This window comes from Triplophysa dalaica, chromosome 13 (genome assembly GCF_015846415.1).
Source record: "Triplophysa dalaica isolate WHDGS20190420 chromosome 13, ASM1584641v1, whole genome shotgun sequence".
Taxonomy (NCBI): Eukaryota; Metazoa; Chordata; class Actinopteri; order Cypriniformes; family Nemacheilidae; genus Triplophysa; species Triplophysa dalaica.
The window spans coordinates 15134860-15149676 of record NC_079554.1 but is presented as its reverse complement, the minus strand read 5'-3'; the positions used below and the strand labels follow the sequence as shown (position 1 = coordinate 15149676).

At 38.4% G+C, this 14817-nt stretch overlaps 1 protein-coding gene across 4 annotated transcripts in view; it reads left to right on the top strand.

Annotated features, from left to right (window-relative positions):
- Positions 1 to 1593: 1593 nt before the first annotated feature.
- Positions 1594 to 14817, top strand: part of sash1a (SAM and SH3 domain containing 1a) — a 184883-nt gene continuing 171659 nt past the window's right edge. For all 4 annotated transcript variants that reach the window (XM_056764397.1, XM_056764396.1, XM_056764394.1 and 1 more), the window contains exon 1: positions 1594 to 2847. In XM_056764397.1, coding sequence (XP_056620375.1) covers positions 2344 to 2847 — 504 coding nt within the window. In that variant the 5' untranslated portion in view covers positions 1594 to 2343. The remainder of the gene's footprint in view (positions 2848 to 14817) is intronic.

Genomic DNA, 14817 nt, shown 5'->3' with positions numbered 1-14817 from the left:
CTTGCCACTGACCAACAATTAGCAATTTGACCGCAATTGGCAATATGACCACCACAATTAGCAATATTTATTCAATATTTATATTATTATTTTTATTATTAATTATGCTGTTATTGGATCCAGTCTCATCTCCTTTTCGCACATAGATGAAAAAGTATTAAACACAGCAGATCAGAATGGTCCTAGAACTGGAAACGCCCAAAACATATTAACCAAACCGCTGACTGCCAAGCTATTTCTGGGACTGCACTACTCAAATCCTCTTCCCATTGCTCCTTTAAAATATCTATTTCTATTTTACGCTATTTCAATAGGACTGTACACTGTCCTGGATCCAACTATTAGGAAAAGGGGTCGAAAGGGTATTAAAATATTTTTTGACTAGGCTACGCACCTTTAGATAAAGTGTCTATTAAAATTTGACTTGGGAACATCAAATGTTTTGATCATCTTCAAAGGAGATAAATCTTCCACCCTGAAAAATATATTCACACATCTGAGTCCCTTTTTAAACCATGCCTGGAGATGAGACCAGATCCAATAACAGTAATATTTAGCGTGATACCGGAGAACCTTCCATCTGGTCAATCAGATGCAGCGTCTTTCTCTTCAATGTTGGCTATACGGCTTTTACTCCTACACTGGAAGTCCACCAACGCACTTCAAGTGGGTAGAAAGTGTCATGACATATTTACAGTTAGAGAAACCGAGGTATTTCTTACAAGGACTGATTTTTTAAGACCTTTCCTTTTGTATTTTGAACATAAGTTCACTTCAGACACCAGCTGTAAGCTCCCTTATAGACCCTCCCCACCCCTTTTTAAAAGTATTATTATTATAATTCTTTTGTTTGTTATTGCTTTGTTATGTAGGCTATAAGAATTTAATTTGATATGATTGTTGGTTAACATTCTGGAAAACCTCAACAAAAAAAAGATTTGTCTAACAAAGATTTTTCTAAATATGCAGTATATTATTATTTAAGTGTTTCATTGGTAGGCCTACTTTATTTATTTTTAGGCCGAGGAATTTTGTAGCTAAATCTATTAAAGTAATAATTATTGATGATACAATACCTTTTAATAATTGTAACTGTTACTTGCAAGACTCATTTTGCTGAACTTAAGCATTGGCTGACGCATAATACTGCATTTATTGAACATTTGCTTTATTTCCACAAAAACGTTGATTTGTCCTGCATGACCCCTGGGTTAAAACTTGCATCCGTTTTACTGTATCACCTACAATCCGTTTCCAAAAACTGCAAACACCTTAAACTCCCTGTTTTTGTGTGATCTTAAAGTAGGGGGCGGCATAACACTGCGACAAAAAGCGCGAAGTACCCACACGAGCGCTTCTGATTTAAATCCTCCTACAGCGCAACACCAGCGCAGAGGAGGCACGCGCTTTTGCTCGAGACTGACAGCAGACCGCAACCTCTCTGTTACCTCAAAACCACAGCTCGTTCGCACCTTTACCTTCATCCACTTTGCAAAAAAGTCCCAAAGTTCCATCTTAAAACGATACGGATTAAAACAGGCTATATTCATTTCCGGAACGTCTCGCGAGTGTTTTAGCTCGCGGCCACTTACCTCAAACTCCGCCAAACTGACAGTTTGACAGCGCGTGCCCAAATCTGATGCGCGTCGGCTCGCCAAACGTCGCCACGTTGAGGAAACCGATCTTTTGCTCCGCCGACACGCCGCCAACGCGATTAGACTGCTCAGCAAATAGCGGCAAGAACTCTGAAACCACATGTGCTCGTCTCCAAACCGGAGAGACGCGGTTTCGTTTGTCTTCTGAGGGGAAAGAGTTGGCTGCAAGCCGCACGGACATACACAAGGGAAGGACGGAGGGGCTCGTGAGAGGACCGTTGGAAATACACGTTGTGGGTAACATTCAACGCTATGTTTTGGCGCTACTGCATTAACGGTGAATTAGACGAAGAAAATGTAGTGTGTATGGGTGACTTTTGCAGCTAAGAGGAGGAAAACGTTCTCGGTGAATGGCGCTTTAAACGTGGAGGAGAGAAGTCGGTAGTTGTGGAATATTCAATGTAAATAGCCGTGACAAGTTGAATGGTCTCAACATTGCCATTATTAATACGCGCTCAAGTGCCCCTCAAATCAAAAGCTGTATGACTACTTTGTTTTCCGAGTTAATCTCTTTAAAATGCTTCTCCTAAGTGTTTCTCCATTGCGACCTGAACATTTTCAATGAAGGTACAAAGATGGGCCGTTCATTTCGATGGCAATAGTAACGCGCACGCGCTGGGAAGAGCCAGTCACCTGCTCACAAAGGTAAACACACCTTTACAGATCTGAGCTTTAAACTTCATTCAAAATGATGACCAGCGGACCCAACATCGTCTACGAATGGTTGAAAACCCTTCAGCTGTGCCAATATGTCGAGGCTTTTGTGGATAACGGATACGACGACTTGGAAGTTTGCAAGCAGATCGGAGATCCGGACTTGGATGCCATAGGTGTTTTTATACCGCACCACCGGCAGCGGATTCACGATGCGGTGAAGAGGTTAAAAGACGATGACAAGGAAACTGCGACTGGGCTTTATTTTACCCTAGAGCCGATGCCCGCGGTGTCACCCATGTATACGAGTCGCATGGCGGAGCAGTGTGATTCTAGGATGCGGGGCTCCAGGTCATGGACCGAGCAAAGCAGTGACAGAGCCGGGCGCAACGTGGGCTACATGGGGGCGCCTAGGAATTTGACCCTGGGCCACCGCAAGGAGCTGGAGGTCTACCCAAAATTGAAGCTGAAGATAATGATCAGGGACAAACTCATTAGGGACGGAATAAATCTTGCCCGGCCACCATACTCTAATAAGGTAAGGAGCAGTTTGTTTACACTTGTGTGCCTTAACCATGTGGCGTGCACTTAACCCTAAATAGGATTGTAGGGTCAGTTCAGGTGAACCCACTCAATATGGACAAAGTAACTTAAAATGTAAGTTCACCAGTTCAAGGTACTACGGATCATGCTGTCTGGCTCGGCATGCAGGTAAATGAAGAAGGAGGTGATGGGGATGATGACGGGAACACTGCACTAAAATGGTTTTCAAAATCAATAGCCTAAAGACCGATTTCAGACACAGACACACCCTGCATTTTCTAATGGGTTTCTGGGATCACTGGGTGTATCATTGATTGGTTAGTGCCGGAAATGCTTTCACACCACATCAAATCCAGCATTCAACATCAGATTATAGGCTGATAATTCGTACCTGACTGTCTCCAATTCTCTGACTTTGTGTGTGTGAGCTGCAAGTTTGAGTCAGAGTGTGTGTAAGCATGTGTGAGTCAAAGGGTTAAGAGGTGGTGGGTGTGTGAATGTTGGGACCCCTGATCAGATTTGTCAATGCAATTCATTATAGGGATTTAATGTGGGGGATTTGCAATGGGATTTGTGCAACTGTACAACCAAGTATAAGAAAAGTCATCTTCATGTTGTTGTAAACCTGCATATGACTTTCTTCTGTGAAACACAAAAGAAGATATTTTGAGAAATGTCTCAGTGGTGTTGTGTCCATATGTTGGAAGTAAATGGGGGCCAGATGTTGTTTCTAAGTATTTTAATAGTTCTTAGCAGCTGGAATGATAAACGACTGAATGAATTACCAGATCATGGGACATTTAAGAGGTTTGAAGTGGTCCAAGTGTGAACCTGCTTCTTCATGGATTAGTACACACACTTGTAGTATTATTTATTATTTTTTATGAACTGGTTGTTGCACCATAGAACTGAATATGTCAACATGTAGAGATGCTAAATAAGAAAAATCGTTCTATAATATTACGCAATACGCACTTTTAATCTAAAACCCACACATTTACAGTGTCCACAAAATCGCACGCCTTCATAAATTCTCTGTCACACCTAATAAATGAGTCTGCATTGTTCTCTTTAGTAAGTAAATACGAACTAGAATAATTCATGGCTTCACCTGCATGTGTTTACAAGTCAATTAGAGTGAATGGTTTTGGCCTCAGATCACTTTACAAGACACCCCATGAACATAATAATCAAATGCTATTGTAGTTAGCTATAGTTAAGTAAGACTTCATATTAGTCACCAGTGATTCGGTTTGCATGTTATTGGCTTCTGCTGTAGAACAATTAGAAGATCCTAACAAGTCAATGCAAGCACATAAAAGGCTCATTTGATTCAGTCTGTTCTGAAAGTTCCTTGGTGTGTCTGTGTTTACTCTGAAAAGATAACCTCACAGCATATGGTCCCCTAGGCACTCATTGAACATATGCTGAGACAGAATGAACAACACACTTGTGTGGAGTGTTAAATTCATTGTTGGTGATTTACGAGGCAACAATATATTATGGTGTTAAATTGGGGAAGTACATGTGATGCTCCCATCCCGTGTGATTGTGTAGTGCTGCTAAATAATGTTTCAGTTTTAATTATTGTGTTTGTCAAAGCACTTTTCAGCTTGTGTTTTTTTGCTTTTAGATGGAACTGAAGCTATTATTTACAGTATACATACCTACTTTAGATTGTCACTGAGAACTGTAAAGTGGCAGATCGTTGTGAATGTTTACCTGCTAAAATACAGAGAATTTTAAGATTTAAAATTTGTGTTTAAAATCGAATTTTATTGCTGCTACTTTACAGTAAATGATTTCTCTTCTCACATCTCACTATGGACAGTTTATCCACAAATAGATTACAGTAGCTTTATGCCTATTTGTGGTTATTTTGTTAATAGCTGACCAATGAAGATCCTTTGACAAGCAGGGGAATGCCTTCTTCTCACAAGGCAGGCCATAATCCTTTTCATGATACCATGAATGCCCCCAGAGGAGCAATAAATACCCATTATGTTTTTCTTTGCCAGAGAAGAACTTTATTTATTTAATGATGCCTTATCACTTTAACTGGACATGATGGATTCACATAGACACACACATTATAGCTTTTGCTCTGTTCGACATTAGTCTCATGCTGACTGCACATATGGTCTGTCTCTAACCGAGCACTCTGCTTTAAGATAACATACAGGTTCACAAAGATCCCAGTGTCTTCATCTTAAAAAAGTACAGTAAAGCCTGTAATTTAGAGACCCTCCCAGTGTCTTGTGTGTAGTTTACATGTTTTCTCCACAGAGATATGCGGCAGGGTCGAAAGGATCCCCCAGAGGCTTTAATGCACTGCTCAACAGCATGGTGATATTATCCCCACATTGGGGCTGCAGAAAACTGGGGTTGCCCATAGATAAATATTTGGACTTGGGCCAAAACCCTGATGGTAATGTCACTGACTATAGGCAAAAGTTTACTATTCTGAGAATTGCATTTTCTTGTCATTTTAAGAGAATTCATACTACACATTTCTTCACTTCTATTAGACTGCTCTTGATCAGTGAACATAGCATCAGTCTCTGTTTTATGTGGTGTTTAGTTGTGTTGTAAGAGTTGAGTCTAATTGTCTTGTAGTACCCATGATTATTAAGCAGGGCTGAGTTTCATAACTTGTGGTAATAAACAATCCAATGGCATCTGAATTGCATCTGTCGAGACACTAAAATAACCCACCATATATCCCATAGGGCAGAGCTACATGTTCTGTTTACAACAGGTGCATGTAGTATAAATGTAAAACTGAGCCATATGGTACAAATAAACTCATGTTGTATGTTAAGAATGAATCTGCAGGGATCAAGTAACATGTTTGAATGTCCCAGCTGGGAGATTTCTTCGTTGGAATTATTCTGTTGAGATATAAATAAATGTAAATGCACAAACACACAATAGGGAAAGAAACATTATAATTCATCTAGACACGGTGAAAGAATGAATGTAGTACTTATTCAATGCACCTACAGGGTTTCTAAAATATTCATGGTTTACTCTATGTAAGAATGTTCTTTTTTTTCCTAGATGTTTATACTGTATGTTAACTAAAAGGATTTGGTTAGTTTCTGTACGATCATGGTAACGTAATGAGAGTGCAGCGAAATGAAAGGTAGAGATCTCTGTTGTTTCTTCTTCATTACAGAACATCATTACCACCTGTTTAAGAATTCTTTGAGGCTTTCCTATATGTTGCCATGGTGACATTTACATAAACACATTCCACCAACCAGAGGAAAATGGGGGTTAATACCATCTAATTACTGGTGATTTATGACGCTCTTTGACAGGGTCTCCACAGGACACATTTATTCTGGTTTTATGCTTATTTATATCATTATTGTGCACATTAAGCTTAATGTGTGTGTGTCGGCTTCATGCAGCTCTTCTGGCTGCAAATGGGATTCTGAATCTGTATGAGCTTTTCTTTGATTTTTGACAAGTTCAGTGAAGACTGCTGATTTTCAGACTGATTTTGTTCCGTCCGCAGAAAACGAGGGAGGACAGATGAAATAGGAGGGGGCTGACGGTTGCCATGGCAACATTTAGATGTAGCGTAGATTTTGTGCCGGGTTTGTGATTGTGGTTGTTTGTTGATTTCACAATCCAGTGATTTCTGTTTATGATTAGAAGAGTGATATTGTAATTTCACAGCGTTTTGTAATGACTTTCTCTTTCAGTTGTACGCACGTTTATGTTCTGAAAAGCTTAATACTTGAGCAGAGCCTCTGGTCTTCTATGTTTGCATATGTGTGTCTCTGCATGTCTGTGTTTGGGTGCTCGCTCTAATTCTGACTGACTGCCAAAAGACATAGGAGTGTGGCGACTAAACAAAGCGGTGGACATGCATGCTGTCCCATGGGCATGTTTTTCCCCCCCATCCACACTGTATGAAGCACACTTGAAAAGCATGCCGTTGTCTGTCTCTTTCCAAAATGTGGGTCAGCGTGGTTCCGTAATCACACTTATCTAAACAGTTTCCTTTCCTTGACATGCTGGTTGCCGGAAGAAAGATGTTTATTTATATGTCTCCAAGACTTATAAATAAAACCTGTTTTATTGTGATGGTGCTTACACTAGGCTCTGAACCAGACTTTTGACCAAATCTGTATGCTTAGTAAAAAGATGTGCACAACCGGATCAGATTGAAACTGGAGATTTTGGCCATTGCTATGCATCAGAATTTTAGTAAACTAACTGAGTGTGCCATCTCAGGCTGGACTATTCTGGACATAAAATATACTGAGGTGCCCATTAAATATCTTAATTTAAATATCAGGCATTTAATCATCTTTAGGTCTAATCACCTCAGTTTGCAGTCCTGCTGCTGAAAAGTAAAAGCTTTCAGGCTTTTCAACAGCTTTCTAGCCTTAACCTTTCCTGTCAGACTTCCTAAACTTGCAGTAACAGTTGGTCTCTTGCGAATGCGATCCTGCATTTGCTTTGAGTCTCTGCAACTGACCTCATTTTTACAGATCGAGCAATCAAAAACAAAGAGTTTATGATGCCTTTATCAGTAATTACATGAGAATTATTTATTAATATCATTATTTACCTTCTACCGGATTATTTAATATCTGATTAAGCGCCGATTCTGTGGTTCCATTCTTCTCAGGAGCCTGGCCATCAGCCCTGCATGCATGAGATGTGACCTTGTTCTTCATCACAGAAGAAATTTACATTTCAGTATGCATGAAGGAGCAACTGTAATTGAATCTGCAATTGTAACCAGGGAGTGATAATAAGAGCTAACTAATGAAAAAGAGGTAAGAAATTGACAGTTGTTTTTGAAGGTAGATCAACAAATCACTTTATAGCAATATAAGTGATACTGTATGTGGAGACAGTAGTAGCGTAGGATGTCAATTGATTCATTTGTATATCCAAATACCTGCACATATTCAAATTAAGATTTAAAAGCTTTACATGGCTATGTACCAGATCTGTCTCATGTTTTAAAACCGCAAATGATTTGTTGGTTGTAAAAGAGCTGTTTTAAAAAAAATAAGTCTTACAAGATTTAATTAGAAAGTCCATACACACCCCCTACCCTAATATAATAGATAAACCATTATGGAGAGGATCAGAGATGACGTAATGTTGTAGGCCAACCTGGAAGTAAGTGCACTGCTGCTTCCCTAAACCGAAAGCCTATTCATTTTTCCCATAGACTTTGGGAAGATCGCAAAAAATAAGCTCTGTGATTAACAACAGTTGATGTTGTTTACATGTTTTGTCTATCAAGATAATCTTTACAAATTAACACAACATTTGTTAATTTTGAAGCCAAAATACAATCGGCAGAAGTGAAAAGCTAACACAATGCTATAAACAGACCGCACTTCAGGTCGCTCGATATCAACGTCACCACCACCAAGTCTCCGACAACTCTTTCAAACTTTATTAAAAAAAAAATTCCCTGGTAAATTATTACTCTGTGAATGAATCCGCATCTACATTTTAAGAGATAAGTGGCCATGTTGGATTATTTGTGAGCATTATATGCGCGATGACGTCTAACGTCCCCACCGAAGAAGTAGTGGCTTTTAGCAACTTGTTAGCAACCGCCGTTTTAAGATGCAATAAGCCTTTAAAAAGTCACAAGCAGGTTACCATTGGTGTTTTACAGTATGTCATAGATAAAATGTGAAAATATAAAGAGGTTTTGTTTATCACAGACCTAATTTATGGTGATTAACCAAAAACCCATTAAAATAACCCATAGACTTTGGAGCGATGGAACGGGAAGTCCTAAAATGCTATCTCGCTTCCAGGTTTTGCATACAAAAATACTTCATCTCCAAGCCTTCCTATTACTCTCGCAGCTGTTTTATCTCCAGTTTATTTTCTCAAATCAGTTTTTGATGCAGGCAAGTCATGGCAAATGGACCAAGCATTAGAACAATCAGACAGAAATTCAGCTGTACAAAAGCTTTTAAAAGATTTGCTAAATACAAATATCTCAAACTGTTGTCTCAAACTATCTGTTTTAGATGTTTGATAATACAACATCTTAAACATATCAAAGGACAAATCGGAGTGATATATATGTTGACATTTATTGTGTCACTTTCTTCAGCATTTACAATGATTGATTCTCTAAGAACAATGTACATGTTCTTTAAAAGAACCAGAGGTCATGCTTGAATTGAAGCCCCCAGTGAACCGAATCCATTTGCAGTTTCGAGTAAAAATTCCCTTTGGCTGTTAGATGCCTTAGACGTGATGAAAAAGGAATGAAAAGGTTGCAGGTTGTGTTATTAACAACACATTCAATTAGGTACAAGTAGTATAGAGCTATTGCTTTGTGTCAAAGACATTGTTTGAATCCATGAGGGCAATGTTTCATTTGATAAATTATGTAGTGAAAGGAAAGCTTGTTTGGTGTTTTAGTGAGAAAACTGAGTGCATTACAATATAAAAAGGACAAACTATACTTGGTCATAATAAAGGCATTTACAGTAGAGAGAGACCATGTCACAGCATGATGTAGATGTTGCATCAGACCAGGTAATGATCATAAGGATTCTTCCTATTAAAAACTAGACCATGGTTGACATTCTTATGGTTATTTCTTGGAGTAAAGACATTTTCCTGTAATATTGAAGTATTGTAACATCAATCAGTTTAGATGATAACTGTTACTTGAAAACATCTGAATTGATTAGTTCTGAATTGATTAACAGCATCATTTCGTCCAAAATCGTTTGGATGTTTACAAGCTAAATTTTCCAAAAAATTAACTTTCATTCTAAGGATGATATGATGAGATGATCTTTTTATTTTATTTTTATGGACATAACAATGGCATATTTTAGAGAATTAAATGACCAAAGTTTAATTGACATTTGTTCTGCATTATTCTCAGTTGGCATCAGAAGATTGTTTGACGTGTGTTTTTGTGTGCTGATTGAGTCATCCGTGAAAATGCTGAGAGCTTGGCGCTGGGGATCAAAAAGTTAGCTAACTTTCCAAAGTACAATATCTTTGATATAACAGCCAATTCATTACACTAATGATGAAAGGTGCAATCATTGTAGCTCAAGGGAAATGAAACCTGTCAGAGGCTTAAGGTCACAATACTGACAAGGAAAGTCAGTTTTATTTGTACAAGAGACAAGATGTCTAACCTTAAGGTGTGTAAATATGCACTTTATCTGATGATATTGCCAAAAGTCTGTCAAGGAGGCCAAGCTACCCAGCATGGGTTTGCTTATATCGCTATATTCACGCAAAGAGTAAAAACAGAGATGGTGTAGGAGGGTGGAGAAACCCGAATTATTAAAGAGAGAAATAATTTCATTCATCATGGCAGTATGTAAAGGTCAATTGAATGTTGTCTAACATTTTTGATTGTTGCCTAGAATTGAACCGATTTGGATATTTTGATCTTTCTTCATTTATGTTGGACCAGTAGTTATTACTTATAACCTTTATTCACCAAAAAGACATGCTCTGGGATATTATAAAGATGACCTATAATTGGAATTAAGGACTTTGAATAAATGTACTAATACATGTTGTTGGGCTGTCTTGTTAGCATAGATTTGCTGTGGTTCTGTCTTGCTGTGATTCTGTCATGGAGGGTAATTGAGTTGAGCACAGAGGGGGTCAGGGGTTTGGGCTGAATTTGGTGTGTAATTGGATAAGCATAGTTCGCCATCACACATAATATACACACAGCCCTTGGATAGTGCTTGTTTTATTTATTTACTAATAACAACTGACACTTAGAGCAATGGCGCATCTGTTCACTTCTTACTTCTCTCTCTCATTCTCTCTCATCTTGTATTTCCATTGTGTATGCTTTTTTCCTGTCTGTTCCACTGACATACATTCAGAGCTGATGTGCAACCACAGATGTCTTTGCTTGGTATCCCTCCATCATCCGATTTTGCTTTGTTTCACTGCCTCATTTGTTGTAAGTGTATATAAGCAACACATCATGTTTCTTCTTCTTAAAAATGTTTAGATCAGGGGTTCATAAACTGGGTGCCCCAAGATATATCAAGGGGGCCACGGATTTTGTGGCATTTTATGAAATATATAATTTTTTCATAGATTTAAGCTATCAAACATCGGAAAAATTAGACCACCAACGAAAATAATTGATGTTCCAGTATTCTATAATTGAATATGTTTTTGGTTTAATTAAAATTGTAAATTTAAGTTTATTAGTCTTTATTTTGGGAGGCACATAGCGATGCACTCTACACAAAAGGGGCCTTACAATGAAAAAGTTTGAGAACCACTGGTTTTGATAATTCTATGGAGTTTGATCCACAAGTTAAACATGGGTTTCTAGTTACAGCAGACTGCAGATTTGGTTTGCAAATGATCTACTCAACCTGATTTGCGCTGGTTGTCCTCAAGGGGCTGTTGAATGGCCCAGTGGAATGTACAAAGTGACAAACGCACAACCAAGGGCCATTATGGCTCTTTTGATTTAATAAAGAATGCGAAACCCTCACACAAAATGAGCAATGCGCTCCTGCAGGACTCCTAATGTAATTTTCGTGTGATAGATGTGTTTGATGACACTATGGCATTAATGCTTTGACGATGGTTTTCCACTCAGACCAAAATCAGTTGTACTCGGTATGTTTAAATGGATCTGTTTGCCTAAATGTATGCACACTTTTTCTATCACTTGATACAGAAATGCGAAACGAATGCGTTATCTCTCTTTATGTATATGTAAGCTAGTGTTCATTTTTAGATGTACAGTTTGAATGAGTTGGCAATATCCATGTGATCAGCTATTCTTTGTCCACACGGACATTTTGCTGTCTGCTGAAGATGCAACTGTTAACCTCGATCTGTAAATCACTTGAGTGACAGGCAATATGGAACTGCTAATTAGCCCATAATGAGTTGCTGACCTAAATGTAAATCATGTTTGTAGTTTTTCCTCATGAATTTAATAGCTTGTTATATGGTACAGTTTATTGTATTATTGACTATGTACTGTTTTTATGCTTTTAAGAACACAGTAAATGTATACTGTATAATGTATGCATTCATTACATTGCAAACACTGGATTTGTGTATGCATTTACGGTTTGCAAATGGAAAATTTACAGAACATACAATTGCTTTCTTGTAGCTTAGTGGTTAGAGCATAGCGCTAGCTATGCCAAGGTCATGGGTTCGATTCCAGTGATTTCCCATACTTGGTAACAAATGTATGGTAATTAAAAGCGTCTGCCAAATGCCAAAATAAAAAAAAACATAAATATCATAGCAATGGTCATGATCTAAATATTAAAGGGGTGATTTAACGCTGCTTCATGCATTCTGACTTCTTTACTATGTTAAACGTGCTGGCTTCTCATGCTTAACATCATCAACTTGTCAGTTGGACGTATTATGTAGTTTTTCTGAGCTCGAATCACTCCACCAAGGTTTGTATAGGTTTTGAAAGATTTTTTCGAACATGAAAAACTGTTATGTAATGACTTTTCTTAGTCCTTATTGGGCAACTTCCCCAGAAAAGCATGCCCTTGGCAAGGCAAAAGAAATAGCCCGCCCACGAGTCAACCGACGAGCGATAGGAAGACCCGTTCCTTTTTTCATAAGTTTGTCTTGTGGTGTATACGGCTGTTTTCAGACCCCTGGTGCAAACACTCCTACAGTATGATTGAAATGTTTTGATGATCATAGAATTTGAGAGCCTTTATTGAAATTTAACCGAACTTGGGTAGCCGATTCACCATGATACACACCAAATACTCTGAAAATAGTGGCATCTATAATGATATGGATTAGCCTCCATAGATCTCACAGTTTGAAGACATCCACTTATTGCTGGACTTGAATGCTAAGAGCTAGAAATGTTAAATGTCATATGAGAGAAAAAAGCAAGGGGGCATAGAAACGACTGAACAGATTTGGACACATCTGATCCATTTTCCAGTGCTCTTTTCATCCCTTTACCCATTATATGATGAGGCATATGTGACCCGATGACCCACAATCTCATACCCAGACAAAATTAAAGGCTTTTTGGATGGGGTTGCCATTTCAGACAGATTATTTCTATTTTTGGATTAGGGTTGTGGATGTGCTGTGTGTAGTCTGGGACTCCTGTGGTGCAGTATTGGTGAAAATTGTAAGGAGCCAGACGTTGGGTAAAAATGAGTGCTTAAAAAAGAAAAATACATCTATACCATATTATTTGGTTTTATTTAATAATATCTAGCTCCGTCACGCTTGTATTTTCTTCTTCGTTGTCTGGGTTGAAGTTGCTTTGGCTTTTGTACCTGTTTAATCCAATAACGGATGACTCAGCATTTCTAGGTTATCCAGAATGCCAAGGTCAATATCTAAGCTCACTTGATCACAGTGGTCAAAGGTGATGGCTAGCAGGCCATGGATGGTTATTGCTTAGTGATGCGTGTGCATTTCCTGTCTGTTGTTTTGCTCATTTGTTAGACAGGGTGCGGATTCAGAATCTCTTGGTCAGCACTCTTGGGGTGTAAAAAGCCATAAATCTTTCAGTTTAATGAGCCATAGCTGCTGAACAGCTGTGATGTCACCCTTTACAGTTTTGACTTGGACTAATCACAAATTTTTTCTCGTCTTGACCATTTTATAATTACAGTATAACAGTCTTTCTAAAAGGAAATCCTTTTGTTCTTGATTGTTTTTTTTCTCTCGACACACTCGCTATGTAAATACACACACAATTAAACCTTCAAGCATATTTCCCTCTAGGCAAAATGGCTTAGTCCTTGTGGAGCCAGAGGACATGTTTTACTCCATTAATCACAGTGACCACACAACAAGAGATGTTAAAGGGTAAAAATATTCCTAATATGGCCACCACCCCCTCTTTCCCTTTATCTCCCTCTGTCTCTATGTTTGACCTTGTCTTGTTTGAAGTGCATGGTCAGTGATTGATGGATGTATTTGGTTAAGCTGTTTTTAATCAAAACAATACAAGAATAAGCTCTAGAATCCCTTTATCAACCCTTATGGATGTGGTGGATGTTTACACAACCTGATGAAACTTAATAATAACTGATTTATTTTTACTACCCATTTTATTCCAAACCGTTTTATTTCTCAATGGTTCTCAGGGGCAATATCATCAGCACATCACTGTGTGGCTGCCGACCTGGAACTGATAGCTTATGACCTCATGAGAATAGGGATCCGTGTCTGATAAGACTGGATGACTTCTCCCAAATGGGTAGTGATGTCATAAAGAGACACACTGTAAGGTCATGCAGGTTAAGTGATTCACAGACAGACAGGAATGCTGAATGTCACTGTGGTCTATTATCGTAAGCACTGTCCCAAGTGGCTCATAGTTCATGGAAGGCTTGCAGTTAAGTGGAAATCATTGGTTTGAAACATGAACAGATCTTTTTGGGAGGCAGTTAAGCATCTTACATTCGCGATCTAATATTTTCTGCTGTTGCTTTAAGAGGAATGTAACGGATGCAGGAAACTAATACTGTGCACATGCGTTGTTATTCGTCTTTTTCGTCTGTTCACTTAAGACAAAACCTACTATGTTTGTTAGATACTCAACGAAAGGGAAATGTTGACCTACCTCGTTTGAATTTGTCCGTTTTAGCGCAAGACTTCAAAGACAACTTAATATTTGCATCATGTTTTAGGTTCACCTTTCCTTGTGAGTTCTCTTATGCATCATCTTGCACCTAAATGTTTAAATTGGCGAAGTTTGAATGAGTTTAGTTTAAACAGCCTGCCGAACTGTTTGAGGAGAATGGTGTAGTTATTTTTTTTACCGAGAACCATTATAACCCTACTCGTTAGCATGAGTTTATTAGTAGCATCTTGTTGATGCTTAACCTATTTACGCCTATTTGGACAAGTGATGAAGTAGATGGGTGGACACTGTATACTCTATCACTGGTGGTGACACCGACTATCGCAACAAGTATGGTGTATATTTTACTTC